The 22,018-nt window shown below is 43.2% G+C and overlaps 1 protein-coding gene across 1 annotated transcript; it reads right to left on the bottom strand.

The window, feature by feature from the left end:
• Positions 1 to 742: 742 nt before the first annotated feature.
• On the bottom strand, positions 743 to 21,029 carry MATN3 (matrilin 3). Its single transcript, XM_065890857.1, has 10 exons — positions 21,003 to 21,029; positions 20,010 to 20,290; positions 19,621 to 19,889; positions 15,573 to 16,139; positions 12,674 to 12,799; positions 11,760 to 11,885; positions 10,013 to 10,138; positions 7,150 to 7,275; positions 2,458 to 2,568; positions 743 to 798 (listed from the first exon to the last, which is right to left on the bottom strand). Exons 1-10 carry the CDS (start codon positions 21,027 to 21,029, stop codon positions 743 to 745), a joined length of 1,815 nt encoding a protein of 604 aa, XP_065746929.1.
• Positions 21,030 to 22,018: the final 989 nt, after the last annotated feature.

Below are 22,018 nucleotides of genomic sequence, written 5' to 3'. Positions count from 1 at the left end.
TTGTTACTTATTATACCAGTATTTATAAATATATAATTTTATTGACTGGATCCTAGAGTAAAACAGTAAAGTAAATTTAGGGTTTTTTGTCCTTGGTAAAAAGTTTAACACTTAATTCACAACTAGTTGTGTGTTTCTTTCTAACATCAGAATGAATTGAAAATGACATATAACAGTTCACTTAATCTGTATTAACTATACTTAAGCATGTGTATTACAATCTCCTGATCACAGCTTCAACAATACTCTGGCAAAAATGAGAAAAAAACAAAAAGTGATGAAGATATAGTTCTAAATCGTATTCATCTCAATTCAATTATATGAACTTTTTATGTGTAAATACCCTGTACAATTTACACTCTAAAGTAACAAGACTGGTTTACACTATAAATACTATCAAGAAAACAGATCAAAAGTTCGCATTTTAAGCCTGTTTATCTTATTAATATAGACATTAAAAAATTAAATGGCTCAATTAGTAAAGAAAGAAAGAAATTATGAAACTTTTCACTCTGTTTCCTACCATTTCACAGTCATAGCTTAGAGACACTAAAATTTGCTCTGAATAAGGGACATTTATTTCCTTAGAAAAATGATACAGATTCTCCAGAAGATCCTCATACTACTTATCCAGTAACATTAAAGCATTGGTAATGGCAGATTACTAGCAGGAACACTGGAGTATGCCAAAGTATTAAATACACCAAATGCTTCATATTTCCAGGTAAAAAATTTGAGGAATTTAACGATGTATTTGTCCATATTCATTTGCTTGCAACTTCTCCAAAATGTCATCAAGTGGCTAAGTTGTTAAGGCTAACACCGTATATTTTTAAACATTAGAAAATGCAAACACACTTTCAAACACTTCAATACAAGATTATATATATATATATATATATATATATATATATATTTAAGTTCTATTTTGAACAAAAAGAGTGAAATTGTTTTCTCACCAAAAATCTATCTAAAACTCAGATATTCTGTTCTTTAGCGAGCATGATGTAAAGCAGTGGTCTTCAAACATTTTTTTGTTCATATGTCCCCTAAAATAATTTTGACAAATAAGTGAATCTTGTGCCTATTTAGATTACATGAAAATTTTCATCATCAGTTTTAGTTGCAAATATGCAATTTCTGCTATATTATAAATATTGATGCTTTAAAACAAAATTTAAGTCAGTCTTCTAAATGTATCCCATGTAATATTAATACCATACTGAATTGTTACTACTGTTGTTCTTCTAAAATAAAATATTTCCTTGAATTTGTATTTCCTTTCTACTTCCTCCACAATTTTATTCTACTTTGAATCTTGGAAATCTGTTCTTTATCACTCTATTATACTTCTCTGGTGTAAACAATACAAACGACAAGCACATACACATTTATATTGAAATTACCTTTGAATTAATTTTCTTTGACCATAAGGTGCTAAGTTTTTTTAATCGTCTCAGTTGAGCTACCATTACAACTATTATGGGGACACAGTTGATCCAAACAGCGAATAAGTCACAATTTTGACATAAAAATCATTAAAAATAAAAGGTGAATTGTAATTAGAAAGGTATCTCCTAATGGGATGAATTGGGGGAGATGTGTTTATGAAGGCTTAATTTAAAAGCTCTCTGGAGAGTTTACCTTTCCAAGAAATTCACCTTAGTAAAGTTCAGGGTAAGTAAGAGGTATGCCTTTCTTGTATAAATTTAAGAGAATGGTGACACTGAAGTGAGAGATGGGAAAAGAGAATGCCAACTGACCCCAAGTTGCATTGTAGGCAGATCGATTTAAGGAAGTGAAGGATTTGGAAATTGATTCCTTTAAAATGTTCTGTGTCCCCACATACCCCTGGAAAGTCTCTGCATACCCCTAGGGTATCCCTATCACAGTCTGAATACCATGCCTCTAAGATCCCTAGGAAAGGTGTTGTTAACTTGAACTACGCTAAGAAAAAGTACTTTTCCTGAATTACTCCTTTGGCTAAAAAACTGATTTTGAAAGTTTCTGAGGTAGTACCGTGTTACATTTTGAAATCTGCTTTTTGACCACTTGGCTAGACAAAGCACACAGCTATGTGTCGTCTGAACTATCACACTCCATTAATCAGCTGACTCGTTTTGTACATGTACAGATTCTGAATAAGAAAGTCATACTAAGGAATCAGGGTAATAGCACTGTCAAATAGAGTGCAATTAGGAGCTTATACTGCTATGGAGAAGCACTAGAAAAATAAATAATTACACAGCTCTTACATGTAAATAAGAATGGGTGTAACGGTCTTAAAACATTTTAAAAGAACTCTAAAGTAAAGAAATTAAAGCTGTGTATTACTATGGCTCATCTTAAAACTTAATGAATAAGGCACTTGTCCTGTGGAATGTCCTAAAATGTCAACTCAATTGTAGTACCTAGGCTGGCTTCAAGCAGAAGCAGAAAACCTTCCAGAAAGGATATGCTTGGTGTTCAGTCTCTGCAGATATGAGCTGACCTTATCCTGGAATGCCAGTGTGGCCCCACACGCACACGCATCTTCTGTGGAGGTGAGTCTTCGTGCTTCTGCAATGGCTGAAGACAATGACAATACACAAAATGTTATAGCTAATTAGAAATCATAGCAAATCAGGAAATCTGTGATTCAATACTTCCTTTTTTTTTTTTTTTTTTGCGGTATGCGGGCCTCTCACTGTTGTGGCCTCTCCGCTCCAGACGCCCAGGCTCAGCGGCCATGGCTCACGGGCCCAGCCGCTCCGCGGCATGTGGGATCCTCCCAGGCCGGGGCACGAACCCGTGTCCCCTGCATCGGCAGGCGGACTCTCAACCACTGCGCCACCAGGGAAGTCCAATACTTCTGTTTTTAATTCTTACCTAGATGCATTTTCTAGGAGATAAAAGAATATAAGAGCACATGGAAAGAGGAGGAAGTACTGTGGACTTTGTCACCAAAGAAACTGAGTTAGAGATGTTGAGGAAAAGTTTACAATTGTCAAAGCTGGGTGATGGTTATATGAGAGTTCATTCTATTGTTCTCTATACTTTTGTAATTGTCTGAAATTTTCCATGATATAAAGTAAATATTTAAGTTGATGCAGGGAGAAGCCAAGAATGCAGAGATAAGACAATCCCTTGTGATACTGTGTACTCATTACGAAATGAAAATGTTCGCTATGGAGAACAGTGTGAGGTTCCTTTAAAAACCAAAAATAGACCTACCATATGATCCTGCAATCCCACTTCTGGGCAAATATCTGGAGAAAACCCTAATTTGAAAAGATACATGCACCCCAATATTCATAGCAGCACTATTCACAATAGCCAAGACATAGAAACAACCTAAATGTCCATCGACAGATGAATGGATAAAGAAGATGTGGTACATATATACAATGGAATACTATTCAGCCATAAAAAGAATGAAATAATGCCATTTGCAGCAACATGGATGGACCTAGAGATTGTCATACTAAGTAAAGTAAGTCAGACAGAGAAAGACAAATATCATATATCACTTACATGTAGAATCTAAAAAAGCGATACAAATGAACTTATTTACAAAACAGAAATAGACTCACAGACATAGAAAACAGACTTATGGTTTCCAAAGGGGATTGGGGGAAGGCAGAAGATAAATTAGGAGTTTGGGATTAAGACATATCCGTACTATATATAAAATAGTTAAACAACAAGGACCTACTGTATAGTACAGGGAACTATACTCAGTATCTTGTAATAACCTATAATGTAAGAGAATCTGAAAAGTTATATATGTATATATTACTGAATCACTTTGCTGTATACTTGACACTAACACAACATTGTAAATTAACTATACTTCAATTTTAAAAAATGAAAATGAGGAAAACAGTCCTCTATTTGTGTGGCCAAAACATTTCAAGGTTTAAAACTAGGTAATTCCTGATTTCCTACACAGACTATTATTCTACTGAATGGTTTGAACTGAAAATTCTACTTACCCATAAATACTTTGGAACTAAAAATTCAGGTTTGTATTGACATTTAAGCAAAGAACGTGGGAGAATGATGATTCTAACTCCAATTGCTTTCTGTAATTCAGTGAGGCGGCTATTCCTACTCAATATCATAGCCCCTAAAGTTGCCTAAGAGAAATAAGAGTAACTTCCAGATCTAAAGACTGATGAATAAGCTTCCAACTGAGTAGTAGTACTGCTTGGAGACAAAGAGTAGTCCTTTGCTCTTGCATTTTCTCCCACATTCTATCCGTAAAATGTTACAGAAAAACCCGAACGAACTTTTTGGTCAACCCAATACAAAGATAAGATACAGGGCTGGAGGACCATAAATTTACTTGATTAATCTATCTAGCTGTCTAAATCCTATTGAAACTTTCAGGGACAGCCAGCTCAAATTCCCATCTCGATCAGTAAATTAATTAGTAAGCCAAAAAGTATCTACTGAATATCAAGTACATGCCCATCATACCTGTACAGAGTATAAAATTGGTACCTATGATACTTTTCCAGTATACCTTGCCTGATAGCCTATAAGCTCTGTGAGGGTAGGGGCTCAGTGTAATATTCTCATTAAAACACCCCATAGAAAACTGGGATGTTGCACAATTGAAAGTTGAGAGATGGATCCATTCACACTGGCAGCAAAAAGAATAAAATATTTAGGAATAAATGTAACAAAAGTAGTGCAAAGACTTGTACAGTGCAAACCACAAAACGTTAATCTGTCTCCAGTTACTTCCTCGGGATGTAACACAGTACTAGATAAAGAACAGAAGTTCCATGAATACTTGCTGAACAAATAAATAGGTGAATGGCTAAAGAAATGAGGTCAGAGCCTAAGCCATTATAAACCATTCTGGAATCCTCACCTTCCAGGAGAAGAAAAAGTGCCCAAGACTGATTTTTCTGAAGATTAAACACTTAAGATAGGAAGACAGCACCCAGAAATACTCAAATTCTACAAGCAAGCTGCTCCTTATTAACCCTCACCCTCCCCAAGAAACTGATCCACACTTTACTTCAAATGAAGAAGTGTCTGCTGAGTAACTGTCACGTGTTATGGTAGATGCTAAGAGTACAGACAAAATCTACTACCCGTGGTCCTTGGGGTCTACAGGAGCATAAAACCACAAGTCCAAAACTTGCATTTTCTTCCCCAAATCTGCTTCACTCTCAGTCCCCTCAGTAAAGATACCCCCTCCTTCCAGCTGCTCAAGTGGAATAGGAAAGCCATCCTACTCCACCCCCATCCTATCCCCACATCCAGTTTGTCACCAAGCCCCGTTCATCCTACCTTCAAAACATGTCTGGAATCAGTTTATTTCTACCACATTGTCACCATCCTAGCCCAACTGCAATAGCCCCCGAACTGGTCGTCTTCTGCTCTTCATCCCCTTCAACCCGCTGTTCACACAGCAGCTAGAGTGACTTTTAAAAATATAAACAGCATTGCGCTGCTCCACTGCTACAAACCCTCCGTGACTTCCCATTTCTCATAGAATTTCCCATGCCCCAGAGCAGCAGCATGATTTGACCCCGCCTAACTCTCCAAACTGCCTTACCCCACACTTATCCCTGGCTGGTCATGCTTCCGTCACACGGGTGGCCTTTCACCTCCTCTCCCCACTAAAGCCACCACTCAGGACCTGGCGTTGCTCTCCCTCCTTCCGCCAGCATTCCAGTCTCAACCTACCTGCCGCTGATCCTCAGCATTCAAATGCCACTTCCTCAGAGAGACCCTCCCAACCTGAAATAGGTTCCCCAACCCCCATTCTGTTCTCTTCCATCACTGCTCTTAATTTATAAATGTGTTATGTACTTGTCTTTTCCCCCTAGACTGTTACCAAAGACCATACCTGTTTTGTTCATGATTGTATACCTAGTGCCTAGAACATAGCAGACGCTATATTTATTGATTGGATGAAGGAAGGATTGAAGGAACACACAAGTAACCTCAACACAAGGCATCCAGTGCTGAAAAAGAGGACACAGTTCAATGGAAGAATAAGGGGAATTCTGGTAGAGGGGGTAAAAACTGAGCTAGTCCTGGAAATTAAACAAACAGACATTATTTTGTAACATTTGATTCACAAAAAGTAATTTATAGGACACTGATGTAAGTTAAGATGCATAATAAAGACAAATGCCTCATAATGCATAAAAATGAATGCATGATAAACCCACTGCACAACTTAAGAATTAAAACATAACGAATGCTGTTGCAGAGACGTCATTTAAGAAGTGGAAATATAAATACAGTCTAGGAGAAGATATTTGCAACACATAAAAACAACGAATTTATATCCAGACATGTGAAGAGTTGTTATGATAAGTAAGAAAAATATAAATAACCCAATAGAAAAATAAAGGCATAAATAGCTTTTCCAGATAAGAGACTGAAGTGACAAATAAATATAAGAAGAGAAGCTTAGCCTCTTTTGTAACCAGGAAATGGGGAAAAGAAAGACTACAGGGAGATACTTCTTTACATCTACCAGACTGACAAAAGTTTAATCCAACAAAACCAAACGTTGGCAAGGATGTGGTTCTTGGATTTTGACAAGCAGAAGAGGCAAGGGAAGCAGATTACAGTAAAGGATGGAGACAGGTGAGTACAGGGCATGCTCCAGGAATATCAAACAGTCCATGTGGCTGGATCACAGGTCTTGGAGAGAAGGAGTGAATCTGGGGCCAAATGTAGTGACAAGATGAAAAAGAGTGGTTACCATGGGTAGGGAGAGTGGAATGGGGAGTTTTTGTTTAATGGGTACAGAGCTTTAGCTTGGGTTGATAAAAAAAAGTTCTGGAGATGGACAGTGGGATAGTTACACAACAATGTGAATGTACTTAACACCACTGGACTACACTTAAAATGGTTAACATGCTAGATTTTATGTCATGTATATTTTACTGTAATTAAAAAAGAACCTGGACTTAGGGAGAGACTTTAATTAGGAAAAAAAAATGGAATCAGACCATGGAGGGTAGGATGCCTGGTGGAAAGGTAGAATTATTGCATTGTGAAGACGTTTGGGAACCACTGGAGAATTCTGACCAAGGAGCAAGACACAGAAGCGTGCTTCAGACTTGGAGACAGGAAAGCTCACTCCTAAGACTGTCCTAGCACATGAATTAGGCTTAAAGGGACAGTCTTTACCTGAACATGTCTTCTTGTCTTCATTCAAGGTGTAGCCAGTATAACAATCGCAGTGGTAAGACGCGGCCCCATCATTCACACAGATGTGCTGGCACCCATGAGAGCCCAGTGCACACTGGTTACGAACTGACCAGGAATGGGTCAGGAAAGAGAATATTCACAAATTACAACTGGAAACTAAACACAGACTTCCGGGAGAAAGAAGCTTTCGTTCGGTGCCAACAAGTGCAGCAAATGAATCCTACAGTCGTCAGCAATGCGTCTCCCATGTTTCAGAAGGAGAGAGCCTCTTTTCCCGTTCCCTATCCCACACCCCTTTCCTTGTTCCTTGTTCCTTGTTATCTCTTGCAGCTATCTCGGTGCCTTCTCTTTTTTGCTATCTGCAGTCCTGGGGCTGCACTGAGTCTTGATTCTATTCCAGAACTTATCTCCAGCCTTTCCTGATGACCATGAATGCCTCCAACCTCTCCAGCTATACACAGATCATCTTCACCATCACCAAAAATAAATTATTAGGGACCTACCTGCACATGGAGTTACATTTGATGCTACACAAAAACTATGTTGACCAAGGGCCTGCCCTTGATGCTTAAAGTGGGACAGAAAACACTGGCCTTCACACACACACACACACACACAGAAAAAATAATAACAATGATGATGATGATGATGGTGATGGTGTGTATGACTGGACAGGGAAGTATTTGTGTCTGTCACAAGTAAATACATTACAAGGAACAAGGGCTTCCTGGGATACATAGGTTCTTCCTCGGCCATTGCAGAAGCCAAACTACTTTATTTGTTCTCCTCTAACTCTCCTCTTAAGTGTCATTTTATGCTCACAAACCTTCCATGGCTCACTATTGCCTATAAAACAGCTGTTCATGAAGCGTAAGGCCCTAGGTAATCTATCCATAGTGTCTTTCCAACTTTCACACTGATATTCCCCTTCACTACTACAATTCAGATGTTTCCAGCAAAATGCCTACTAGCAGAACATTTTGTTTTCCCCTCAGCCCAGCTTAGCAGCGACTCTAGCGATAACAAGTGGATGTGCCTCCAGCCCCTGACCCGTGATCTGGGGCTCCACATTTAATTTACAGGCCTTGCCACTGCCCAGCAAGGGGAAGGCAGGCCATTAGAGGGGATCTGACCCAGTTTTAGAATGGCATCCATTATTGCTGTAAAATATATAAATACCAGCTTCTCACCATCTCGTCTTTTTCTTCTATCTCCTTTTGCTGTCCTGTGCTTTGCACCATGAGACGTGTAGCTTAGTGTTTGAGAGCATATGTAACCACCAGAGCAAGTGCCTGGGTTCAGATCCTGGCTCTGCTACTCACTAGGCAAGTGACCATAGGCAAGTTACTTTGTCTGTGCCTCAGTTTCCTTGTAAAGTTGCTGTGAGTAAAGTTGCTGTGAGCAGTAAATGTGTGACTGTGCCTAAAATGCCTAGAACCGTGCATGGTACCCAGTAGGCACTGAAGAATGTTGGCAAACCGTTATCTGGAAGTGTTGCCTGGAGTAGTCTGCCTTAACTGAAAATCTCCTTTGATTTCTTTTCTTAATAAAATGGTCCATTTTATGCCATAACATCTGTTAGTTTACATGTAAATGTGTTTTTGTTTCCTCTTCCCAGGTCTTCAGATTAAAGGTCCTGCTTAAAGTACCAAGAGGGATACTTGTAACTGTTTGAGAAGTGCAGCCTTGACTCCTTTCCATCCAACTGACTTAGTCCCACCCCCTGAACAAACCAGTGCAAGCCACTCCCCTTGCCCTTGCCCTCTCCACTCCTTCATCTAAGCCTTATCCGCCCTCCTGCCGAGGCCCACCTCCAGTCCCAGCCCTCTGTGTTCATCCCAGACCTCCTGCCTCCCAGCCCCTCCCGCCCTTAGTCACTCTCCCTGGCTAAGAGTCCCTGCTTTCTTAAGGAGCTGTTTCTCCTTGCACCCAGCCTGTACGTAGCTCAGAGGCAGAAGCTGATGCTTCCTTACATCCCCACAGTGCTTAGCAGAGTCCTGGGAACAAAATAGGTGCTCAGAACTCTTTTATTGATCTCATTTTTTTAAAAAAAGGGGAATTAGTTATATGCCACTTCCTTTAATCTCTCTTGAAAAGGTCACACATCACATCTCAAGGAAGAGGAAAGCATACATAAAATCTAAAAAAATATTGAATATGCCCAAACTAAACACCACCCTGAGAGCTAGGAATTTCTCTTAGGAGTGGTTTTACATTACAAATGCCACTCTGTTCTGTCAGTGAGTTTAAATCAAATTAATGAGGATTAGCAGTTCCGGCAAGGGCTTCCTCGCCAAGTTATAAGTCTCACATTCACCCAAGACTGATCATCTAGAAACTGTCAGGGAGGGACTTGCTTCAGACTTACTGGAAGATCTGTGTGGGTCTAATTCAGTCAGTTACAAAGCCTCCTTTACTAAAACGATCTGGCTTTAAGATTAACGCTACAGAAAAGTTCCAGGCCAAGTTTTAATTGGAAAAAGACCAGTTCAGCCTATCACACCAAATACTTACTGTCCAGCTGACTTCCTCTAAAGTTTCCTATTTGCTTTACAGAGCTATAAAATTTTCCTGGATTAGGACCGTACATTCAATTAGCTTTTCTTATATCCCCCACTCCCTACCCATTACCCAGTAATTTTCTGAAGTGAGCTATGTTTGCAAAACCTAGTGAGCTCACTGCCTCCTGAGCAATGTTTACCTTGGTCTGAAAAGCATGGTAGAATGTCTGAAGCCCGATTCCTTACATTACCTTTAAGAATCTCTCCCTTGGTGAAATGCAAGTTGGTTTCACTGCAGTAGAAAGAGCCCCGGATGAAAGAAGTTACTGAGTGGACCTTACCTGAACACGTTTTTTTATCTTCATTCAGAGTGTAGCCCTCGTAGCATTCACAGTGATGAGACCCAGCTCTGTCATTCACACAAATGTGCTGACAGTCGTGTGTGCCCAAAGCACACTGATCTTGAGCTGCCCAACAGAAGTCCAGAAGAAAAGATGTTAAACGTGGAAAAGTCTTTTATCAGCCATATATAGAAATCTTCTTATTTGCAGCTAGCAATGCAGAGAGGCAAACTTATTAGAAACCACTCAAAGTCATCAGTAATATCTGTTCTCACTAGGAATTAGCTGAGTAAAACAAACTCCTACACACACAATACTTATGCTTCTATTTTTCCCCACCCCTTTTCAGAATCATCTATACTGAGCTTTTTTTTTTTTTTTTGGCGGTACGCGGGCCTCGCACTGTTGTGGCCTCTCCCGTGGAGCACAGGCTCCGGACGCGCAGGCTCAGCAGCCATGGCTCATGGGCCCAGCCGCTCCGCGGCATGTGGGATCTTCCCAGACCGGGGCACGGACCCGCGTCCCCTGCATCGGGAGGTGGACTCTCAACCACTGCGCCACCAAGGAAGCCCTATACTGAGCTCTTATAATCGAAGTATCTCATGAATACTTTCTAAAGCGTTCCTTTTAGATTTGTTGTATTTATGCTGAATCAGAGGGATTCTAACAGCTGTGGGACGAATTATACTAGAATCAGAAAGACATAGAATTAGAGTTTGAAGAAACTGTAGCTCGACCCTCTCCTGTAATAAATGAGGAAACTGAGTCCAAAGTAGACCAAATGATTCAGAACAGCATCAGAACTCAAGACCCAAATTGCTACTCAATGTATTTTTCTCTGTACTGACATGATATTTTTTAACTTTTTTTTTTTTAATCTTTGAGCTTTTTGTTTTGAAATCACTTCAGGCTTATAAAAAAGTTTCAAAAATAGTGAAAAAAATCCAGTACTTCACCCCATTTCCCCAAATGTTAACATCCTATATAAGCACAGTGTAATTACCAAAACCAGGAAACTAATACTGATACAATGCCATTAACTATTCAATGCCATTAATTATTCAAATTTTGCCAATGGTTCCACCACTAATGTCCTTTTTCTGGTCCAGGATCCAATCCAGGATCACACATTGCATTAAGTTGTCACATCTCCTTAGTTTCCGCCAATCTGGGACATTTCTTTAGTCTGTCTTTGCCTTTCATGACTGTGACACTTTTGAAAATTACTGGAAAATTAGTTTGTAGAATGTCTCTCAATTTGGGTTTGTCTGAGGTTTCCTCATGACTCTGAATTTTTAGCAAGAATACCACAGAAGTGCTATTGTGCCCTCAGAACCTCATGTCAGGAGATGCATGACGTCACTGTGTGTTATTGCTGTGATGTTAACTCTGATGTCTTGGTTGACGTGGTGTCTGCCAGGTTTCTCCACTATGGAATGACTGCTTTTCTTTCTGTAAGTAGTAAGTTCCTTGTGGGCTGTTATTTGATTTTCACATACTAAATTGTCTTTAGATTCTGGAAAGGACTCTTAGGGCTGGGTACAGAGAAGGAAATAACACACTCACACATGTGGGTCATGAGACACACATGCTGCCATTTATAACTTTCCTAATAAGAAAGGGGAAAAGCCCAAGATGGCAAGAGAGGAAAAGAGACCGAGCTCCCCGTGGATGTGACCCCCGCCAAACACTGACTAGGGAGATAGGTAAACAGGGAGGCAACAGTAAAGCCTCTGCCCCCACTTACCCGAACACGTTTTCCTGTCTTCTTTTAAGGTATAACCTTCATAGCACTCACAATGATAAGAGCCAGTTCTGTCGTTCACACAGATGTGTTCACAGCCGTGAGTGTTAAGAGCACACTTATTAATAACTATCAAAAGATGATCAGGACAAATGTCAACACATGGAAAACACGGCAAATAAATAACTACGGGCCACACACACACACACACACACACAACAGTGCTAATGAAATGGGACAGCTTGGCACGAGAGGAAGCCTGCTGGACTGGGTGGGAACCCACTTCGCCTTGACTCTTTCACTAACAGACCCCATGACATGGGTAGGTAAGTCTTCTCCCTTCTTGTGGAGGTCTCAGTTTCATTTTCTATTAAATGAGCAGGTTGAATTAAATGATCTCTAAGTTTTCTTCCTCTCTAAAACTTTTTTCTAGGATTTAACAAACTGGACCTAATTCCCACTCTTCATTGATTGTACGTGAGTATTCATAGAGCAGATGAGTGAGAACCTCCCTAGATTTTCTTCCACTTCTAGATTCCATGAATCTTCTACGGTCACAGACAGGTAAGAGGAGCTTGTATTTAATGAAATAAAACCCAGGAAAAAAAAAATCCAAAACCTCAAAAGGACGAAGAGTTTTAGCCCCCTTCCTCACTAGCCCTTTTCCCTACTAACCCTTCTCTCTAAACCTAGTAATAAGTACTATAACAGGTACTTATACTATTACATTACTTACAGTATTACATACTGTTTTAGGTATTACCTCACTTTTCTCCTCATGTTCCTTTTCAAGAAAAGTCATTGATAACAGTAAATCCACCACAGGGCAGTTAGGAGAAAAGCATAATGCCAGTCCAAAGCCTGGGGTGAGTCCCCAGGTAAGTTTCCATCAACCACCGCCCCTTAAGCAGCCTCACCTGAACACGTCTTCTTATCGGCATTCAAGGAATATCCTTGGCTGCACTCACAGTGGTGCTTGCCTTCCCCGTCACTGACACACACATGCTGGCACTGGTGTGTGCCCAGCGCACATGGGTCCAGAGCTGTGCAAAGGAAATTTACAACAGTCAGCGCCGACAGGTAAGAAGCATTTCAGATACTTCCGCCTGTGTCAAAACAAATCACTCTCCAGGTTCCTCTCTGATTCTACCTTTAGTTCACTCTAAAAATTGGCTACTTGTTTCCTGCCCCTGGTTTATTATAAACACCACTCTCCGTAATGTTTATATTGTAACTAATTTAAAATCATAGATCTTGTGGTTGACTTTCTCAAAAAAGAAAGGGAATTTTGAATTTGGAGCTGAAGCCAAACACTTTACATGAATCAGGCAATTCGATATTTTATTCAATGTATCCACCTAGCCAGAAAAAAAGACTTTTGCTTCCCAACAGAAAGAAGGGAACAGTAATGTCATTCCTGAAGTTCTATGAGCTAGGGGTCCCACTGCCACCAGAACCCAGTTTCCAAGGGTTCTAGAGTTTGTGTCTAAACAGAATTCACACCCAGGCTTTCCTCTAGGCCTGGAACCCACTCACTCTTGGGCAGCAATACATGTTTGAAATTGCAAATGGTGGAGGGCAACATAGCTAACTGCCTTCCGAATAGGCGGCATGAGTCCCTAAGCCCAAATGTATACGCACGCGACTCTCATATCTGCCAGGAGAATAAACTTACATGCTATATACAAACCAGTAAAAAGAAAAGGAAGAAAACAACAAATTAGATTACATTAGCTAAACTGCATCCTCATCTTTTTGCTCCTGGAGCCATTTTTAACCTCAGATTTTTTTCCCCCAGTGACGTGTTTTGATAAAAGAATCAATGAATTTAGTCATTTCTGAGAAACCAAGGAGGCCTGTTGCAGGAGGCTGGCACCCCTGTGGCAGGTCACCCAGCCTCCACTATTTTGGCAACAGGACAGGTTAATATTTTCCCAAGAAGGGCCTTCTCATGGAATAATCTTTCCAGCTCGTTGACTACAGCAGCTACCTCTCAGTCTTTTTTCCATAGAGAGGGTATTTTCCCCCCAGAACAAGCAGATCTTTCATACCAGAATGAAAAGATGACCACTCACCACTTGTTACTTTATGTTCTTCAAGCCCAACCCCAGGTGCTATCTTTGAGACCCAGCCTTGCCATAGACCAGCATCTTTATGGAAAAGTTCTCACCCACAAACACAGGGGGGTTTTCTGGGAGAAAGAAAGCTATTTTCTTTTGGGAAACCAATGAATGCTGAGTCAATGCCACCAAAGCCAAGGACAGCTTGTGAAGACCCAGTGTCCTAGGGCAGGAAAGATAAAGGGTCCCCGGCCAGGTCTGGTTGAGATGAGGTCAGACCAAGACTTCGTCTCTCATTTCCTGACAAATTGTTGATTGCTGAGTTTCACATTCATTTATATATAAAGTCTCCTTGAAATTTACAATTGTAATTATTGGTTCACTTGTTTGTCTCATCCCCAGCCGCAGACTGTTGCTTGACGGTAGGGAGGGACTACCTTATCTTTGTATCATCAGTGATCAATAAACATGTGTTGAAAAAACAAATGTGAAATCGATTATATAGCAAAAGGTATCTACATTTTAAAATTCACCTGAACTAGAAATTTGTCCACACCTGCTTAGATAATTCCACAGAGGGCTTTGAAAGATTATCTCCAAATGATAAAAAATAAGGCATGACTATAAAAAGAAAGAAACAAAGGAAGACAGAAATTTTTAAATGAAAAATAAAAATAAATTTTAAAGTAAAAATTAAAAAGTTTGAGTCCCACAGATTCATAATTCTGGTCAGTGACTACAGATAAACCCGAGCCTTGAATGGATTCATATTCATGGGTTTGGCTGATTCATGCTAAAACTTCTAATTAAATCAGCATGCATGGATTTAAGCTCCAACCTAAAGGAAGAAAGGAGAAGAACAGTAACAGAATAATTTAAAAAATTTTTTTAAAAAACACAAAAAATACCCTGCTTCTTGCTATCTCACAAGTGAGCTGAAATCCTAATCTTCCTGGTCCCTAAGCCTCTCCCTCCACAAGGAATGATCAGACACCGAGCTGAATCTGAAAACTGGAGTATTCACTAAGTGTACACACTGACTGACAGTTACACTGGAATAGAAGCCAGCTGATCTTTCCACAGACAGACACAGTCCCCGTCTTCTGCCCAAAAACAAGCAGAGTTCTGTTAAATCTAGAGATGGAAAAACTAAAGAAAATATCTGGAAAAAATGTGGTGGGCAGAGGGGAGAAGAGAGGTGTCTGGAGATTTTTGTATTTGTATTTTTTTCTGACCCCATCAGGGAATAGCAGGATCATGTACCCTGGATATTTCCAGAATTTCACATTTCTAATGCAAACACAAAGATTTTTATGAGCAAACCAAGTTATATATAAGGCAGCTCTATATTTCTAAACCAACAAAGTATGTTTAAGTTGCTAAAAATAAAATAAAATAAAATAAAGGTCTTCCCTGGTGGCACAGTGGTTGGGAGTCCGCCTGCCGATTCAGGGGACGTGGGTTCGTGTCCCGGTCTGGGAGGTGCCCTCACACCGCAGAGGGGCTGGGCCCGTGGGCCATGGCCGCTGGGCCTGCGCGTCCGAGGCCTGTGCTCCGCGATGGGAGAGGCAGCAGCGGTGAGAGGCCCGCATACCGCCAAAAAAAAAGAAGAAAAAAGAAATACACACATATGAAAAAGCATTGCTTATATTTAAGTTTTCCATAAATTTCCACCAAAAAAGAAGAAATCTCTTTTTTTTCGGATACACAATGTCTGACTATATAACATCTTTTCTAGTTGGAAGCAAAGACTTACCACAAAAGGTTTCCTGGAATCTAGAGGAAAGTTTCTCAATGACCCCATAGGTCTCCACATAGAAAACGTGCTCGTCCAGGGGCTCACTGGCCATCATCCTGAGGGACTCCATGTCTGCCCGGTCCACGCCCACGGCGTACAGCTCAATACCGGACGCCTGGGCCCGAGCCGCCACTTCATTCACCTGATCCTGGGGCCGCCCATCTGTCACAATGATGGCCACCTTAGGGATGTTGGAAGCGGGTCCCCGAGCTCCTGCCTCCACTGTGAAAGCTTCGTCCATCGCTGTCTGGATGGCCAGGCCCGACATGGTCCCTGTGGACAAGGGTGTGATCCGCGCTACGGCCTGTTTCAGGGACTGCTTATCCGAGTGGGTCTGGAGATGGAACTCGATCTTCACGGTGCTGGCGTAGTTCACCACTGCCACCCGCGTGTCTGCCGGCCCGATGTCCAGAGTGTCAATTACCCGCGAGACAAAGGTTTTTACTTTGGTGAACTCCAGAGGCCGTACACTACGAGAACTATCAATGATAAACACCAAGTCCAAGGGCATGCTCTTGCAAACACCTGCAAAGAAGGGTGTGAGAAACAGACATGACTAAGCGATGAGCAGACCACAGTCAGAAATGGGGCAGTTCTGGGACTTCCTTGACAGTCCAGTGGTTAGGACTCCACGCTTCCACTGCAGGGGCCGAGGGTTGATCCCTGGTCCGGGAACTAAGATCCCACATGCCCGTGTGGCCAGGCCAACACAAAAAAAAAACAAGAAAGAAAGGGGGTCAGTTCTCCCACCCAGAGAGCTCTGGCCAGCATCCCTTGATCCCAAATACCCCACTGTCTGCTGTCTTCCCCAAGACCACCCTCCCTTTGGATGTTGAAAGCACTGAGGCCTTCAGGATTCCCTAGTGAGAATTCACATAGAGGTGTGACATTTCCCCAAATATCTCCCCTACAGGCTGGCTGAGTCTTGAAATTTCACTGGGAACCGTATCCTTCTGCTTAAAGTTTTGTTCAAAGGTTCCTCTAGACTCCCAGGAATGAATGGATTCCAGACCTCTCTTGGGCTTCTTGGCCATCAGAGGCAATGGGACAGTGACCCTGAATCGTGTGAAAGGTGAACTCAGGGCACCCTCACTGTGCCCTCCCCTGCCTGCCCGGGCCTCAGAGCCCCTCGGGCAATGGCAGAGTGTGAGGTAAGGCACACTGGTGCTCTCGTGCTGGCCTCCTTCTTTTACTCCACTTCCAAGGCGGTGAAAACTGCTCCAGAGTAGCCCTAAATTCTCCCTCCATCTGGTCATTCACTCATGTTTAGTGAACTTTGAGGTCCAACTAGCCCTGAGTTACAGTTTGAAAGTGGAAAGAAGGATAACAACTTAATCTGGTCCCTGTTGACTTCCATCTTTGTCAGCATGTCTTGTTTTAAGAAGCAGAGATTTTGACCTAGTATCTGTCCTACTGCCCCCACCAAAGTGTCTCAGTCACCTCTCTTCCATTTTTTTCATTCACCAAATATATTTTTTTGAGAGCCTACCATGTATTAAGCCATGGGGCTACAAAAGCAAATAAGCCAGATTCCCTGCCCTCAAGAAACTTGCATCGTTCCCACACAAAAGTACCTGGCACATTACAGCAACACAATACATTTCTGTTTTCAGCACATCCTTCTTATCCTTTTTTCCTCTAATCTCGTTCTATACTCCTCCCTCTCCTAGCCACCCAAATCAAATCCAAAAGTCAGGACTAGCTAAGAAAGAAGCCATTCCTCTTCTTTCAACACACACACACACACACACACACACACACACACACACGCACGCACACACACACGCACACACACACCAAGCCCTGAATGGAAATGAGATCCTTGGGCATGAAGTGTCATTCAGGGTTCTTTTCTTTCCTAATAGGGGGCTGGAAATTGATGCAACTCTAAGAAGGCAATTTACTCAGTGTGTAGGGGGAAAAGGTGTAGGTATTTATTCATTCAAAATAAATTCCTAGGCTAAGCAGTTGATGACAGAAAAAGCCCAGTCTGGAGCAGGAATTATGCCTCTGTATAGTTTTCTTTTAAAAACTGTAAAGTATCCTCTTGGTTTTAGCCTGATTCCTAGAGGTATTAACTAAAACAATAAATAATATCCTACTTTCAATACCACTGAGGGATCACAGGATTCCAACACAACAATCCTGTGAAGTTAGAGATGCAGAGATTGTTTTTATACCCATTTTACAGGCGAGAAAACTGAGTCTCAGGAAGCTGTAAGACCTAGAAAGTGGTAGAAAATAGCGGTAGATTGCACTCCAGGTTTCCTGACTCCCAGCCCAAAGGGACCTTTCATTTCATGGTTGCCTCTCTCTGAAGGAACATTTTCTACTACCAAAATTAACACTACCTCATGTACCTAGTAAACATCCTGCTTGGTGACTTTGAGCCACCAGCCTGAAATATGCTGTGCGTCATGTATTTAGCTAGGTCAAAAGGAATTAATTCTTTAAAAAAAAAAAAACCCTCCAGAATTTCATTTCATCCCTAATTACCATGCATCGAAAGCAAAGAAGAAGAAAATCCTTCCAGGAGTTGGATCTGGACGTTTTTGCATAATTTGAGTAAAGGGAAAACTACATGTGATACAAACCCATATCTGACAATGCTGTCACTAACACCCAAGTGGTGTCCTTACTAATATCAAGGCTATGTTCTTGTAAGTAAACATGCAGGATTCCTTGCTTCTTCACTTGATTTTTCACATGGAATCATCTATGGGAGGTCACAGGAGTGTGGTGGGCAGGAATAATGCCCCCCAAAGATGTCCATGTCCTAATCCCCAGAACCTGTAATTAAGTTAATTTACATGGTAAAGGAGACTTTGCATGTGTGATTAAGTTAAAGGCTTGAGATTGAGGATGTTGTCCTGGATTATTCTGGTGGGTCCAATGTAATTACAACAGCTCCCAGAATGGAAGAGAGAGGCAGAAGAGGAGATCTGAGAGATGACATGTGAGGACTCATCCTGCCTTTGGCGGCTTTGAAAATGGAGGGAAAAGGCCACGAGCCAAGGAATGGGGGTGGTCTCTACAAGCTGAAAAAGGCAAAGAAACGGATTCTCCTCTAAGATCTTTCCAAAAGGAACATGTCCCTGCTGACACCTTAATTTTAGTCCAGTGAGACTAGTGTCAGACTTTGCGCTCTTCCTCAACATTATCCAGAAAGGTGCAGGAGGGGTAGACAACACAAATCAACCTGGGCCATGAAGCATCACTGGCCAGATGAGACTGGACATCCAGAAAATGGTTTGATGCAGCCTCTCTTTAAAGCAGGACTTTAACAAGTCTGATGCTGGACTTTTTGGTAATGAAGATAAAACCTTATGTAAACCATATTGACAGCTTGGTAGCTTGAAGCAGTGGAAAGTTCCATGCTTGAGTTATCTGAGCCCTGAGTTTTATTCTGGGCTCTGACACTGATTTGCTGTGTCCCCTCCCCTTGACGAGCCTCAGTTTCCCTATATGTGCTGTCAGGGGCTGTGTCAGATGATCTTCCCTCTCTGCTGCTCTAGGAGCTTTGCTCAACCAGAGAACTAAAAGCAGAATCTCTGGAAAGGTTTACTGAGCTGAACCAGAGGTGGGTCTAGGACAGAGAGCTGAGAGGCGCCTGGTGTTCCCACGGCTGCCCCATCCTCCCTGCCCAAATCTCAGGGGGCAGTTGCTGGAGTTTGACCTTCAGGAGACCCAAAGTCTAGCCCTGACTATGAGTGACCTTGGGCATCTCTCTCTTCCCTTCTCTGGACCTCAGTATCCCCACAAGATTCATCGGGGAGGGGATCTTTCTCCTGCACCACAGTCTGGCTCCGGCTGGGATGGAGGGAATACCTGGTGGATGACGGAGGCTCTTCCTCCTCATTCAACGCCTGATGCCCCTGCCCACCCAACCATCCCGCCCGGCCCCGGCCGGGGATCTCCCTCCTTCCTGGAGGGTGTCCCTCCCTGAGGCCCTCTCAGGTCCCTCTCGGCCTGGGGTCCCTCTCCCGTCCTCGCCCAGGCCGTGTACCTGCGCCGCGGGCCCCGCCGTGCTGGCCGGCCCCAGAATAGGGCGTGCCGGTGGGGGCGGCCGGAGCGGGACGGCGTCCGGGGCTGCCCCCTGGGCCGCGGGTCCCCAACCTCAGGAAGCCGGGGCGGTCCAGGGGGCCGGGGACGGCGGGGGGTGGCAGCAGCAGCAGCTGCCAGAGCAGCAGGAGCAGTCCCGGCAGATGGCGCAGCATCGTGGGCTTGGCGCTGCTGCCCGTGTCCGTCGGGGGGGGGTCGTCGCTCCCTCGCTGGCTGGGTCAGTCGTGGGCCCGTGCGCCGCTCCCGGGCGGCCAATTTAAAGGTCCCGCGGCCGTGGGCCCCGCCCCGCAGCCTTCGGTCCCGCCCCTCGGCCGTAGGCCCCGCCCAGCGAACCCGTCCGGGGCCGCGCGCCGCCTGCTCAGTGCATTCCCGCGGCTGGCGTGGAATGTCTGGGGCCTCTCGGCCGGCGGCGCGGTGTCCGACTCCGGCCCGCCGCCGCCGCCCCTCCCGCCCCTGCCCTGCGCCGGCCCGGTCTCGTCTGGGTGGTCTCGGCCCGGTGCCTCCCGGCCGGGCTCTGCCTCCCTCCAAACTTCTGCCTCGCTGTACACCCGGGGCCTGGTCGACCCCACTCGTCTGGCCAGGGCCCCAGGCTCCCGGTTCAGGAGGCCGGAGCTCTGCCGTCCAGCTCCGTTCAGGTTTGCCTGCCTCAAGGTTTCACCTCCATCCTCACACTACATTCCTTTCCCCTACCAAGTAACCCAGGTTTTTCTGTGGGGTCTCTGTAAAAAAAATTAAAACTAAAAAAGGCTCATAGATTCTACCAGCATGAATAGACATGCTTTCATCGCAGCTTCAAAAATCCATAAACATTTGAACTTATATTACCAGGACTAGAAAGTCAAACATATGTTCCCCAGAGAGCCCCCTGTGAGCTGGAAGGACAGCCTGTACCACAGGCTTCGAAGGCTCTCCCTTTATCCCACTTCCTCCCCCAGAAGAATGATGGTGGCAGCTCAGAACTGGAGGCTGCCCAGGGGACCCTCCAGGAACTCAGTCTACTGGCAGAGAAAGATGCATAAATGATATACCTGTCTAAGGGAAGAAAACACACTGAATTCAAGGAGAGACTGGCTCTGCCTGAGGAAACCAGTAAGGCTTCTAAAGTAGCTTTTAAAAGCTACACTCCACACAGTAACCTTAAAATCACTTCTCTTCTTAAACCTTGCAATGTCACTTCCAGTAAAATCCGAGCTCCTTTTCATGGCCACCTCATCTACTGAACTGACCACATCTGGGACTGTACTCTGCTCTCCATGCGTCAACCACACTACCCTTCCCTCTGTCCTGGAGGACACCAAGCTTGTTCCCACCTTGTGGCCTTGGCACCTGGTTGTCCCACTTCCCATCTGCCATCTTCTCCCCCCACCCTAACACACCCGTCTCCCTCTCATCACCTCAGAGCAGTGGTTCTCAAACAATTTCTCATCTCATCAAACCTCACAGAATCTACACACTCCATCAGTATCCATGGGAGCAGCTTATTAGGACATTGAGAGTCATAAGGAGGGAAAACATCTCTCAGCTCCCAGTGAGAATTCAATTTCAAAGAATCTTAGAAGAAGCTAGAATGTTATCATAATGGGAAAGGGACAGTAAGAAGATTGAAAGAAATTATGCCAAGGTGAGAAGGGCTTGCCAAACACAATGTCTGCCAGCTCTATGGACATATGTCATTTGTCGGTCATCATACTCTTTGGATGATTCTCAGAGCCTTTGAACACTCTTACGAAACTTGAGGATTCCAACTTTATGAGTCAGCACCTCCCCAAGTAGAATCCAGCAACTTGCTTCCCAGCGTCTCTTGCAGCTATATATGCAAGGGACCCAGACTTCACTGACCAGATGAGCTCGGCTATTCTGTTTCAGCAGCTAGTGGTGAAAAGAAGCAAGCACTTTGTAGACTTCATTCTGACAAGGGTGGGGAGACAGCTAGCTTTCAAAGCAGCCATGGAGAGGGTAGAGCTGGATTCAGTGCCTGGGGAAAGCAGGGTGAGCTCTTGTCTGTACCCAGCAGCAGTAGCTGTAGATGTCCCCTAGAACTGACCTGCAATATCATCTGGGAGTGTTTCATGACTGTGTGATCATGATTCTATTAAGTCTTTGAGAATAAGCAGAAAATGTGGGAATTAAGTTTAAACTTTATGTTCTAATGTCTGTGCAGTTTTTAATGCCAGCTTCCTTGCTACATGAGAGTTGGTTGAAGGCCATGTTGGCTGCTCTGGAAAAGAAGAGAACTACTTTTGAAACTTAGGTAGCACATTTGTATCATTGCCAATAAGTTCTGAAGAGGTCTTTTAATGACCTACTGCTATTAATTAACATTTAGAACTCAAGATGTATTT

The sequence above is a fragment of the Phocoena phocoena genome, chromosome 14, assembly GCF_963924675.1.
Source record: "Phocoena phocoena chromosome 14, mPhoPho1.1, whole genome shotgun sequence".
Taxonomy (NCBI): domain Eukaryota; kingdom Metazoa; phylum Chordata; class Mammalia; order Artiodactyla; family Phocoenidae; genus Phocoena; species Phocoena phocoena.
Note: the sequence above shows the minus strand (reverse complement) of the source record. Positions and strands in the feature narration are given on the sequence as shown.

Excerpts from the sequence above, each read along its gene's own strand:
- MATN3 (XM_065890857.1), bottom strand. The coding sequence starts at position 21,029 with ATGGCAGATGGGAAGTGGGACAACCAG. Across the intron at positions 10,139-11,759 it reads AGACAGGAAAACGTGTTCGG|CTCAAGATCAGTGTGCTTTG; the intron begins GTAAGTGGGGGC and ends TCTGTTGGGCAG. Across the intron at positions 799-2,457 it reads GCAGAGACTGAACACCAAGC|TTGATGACATTTTGGAGAAG; the intron begins ATATCCTTTCTG and ends CAACTTAGCCAC.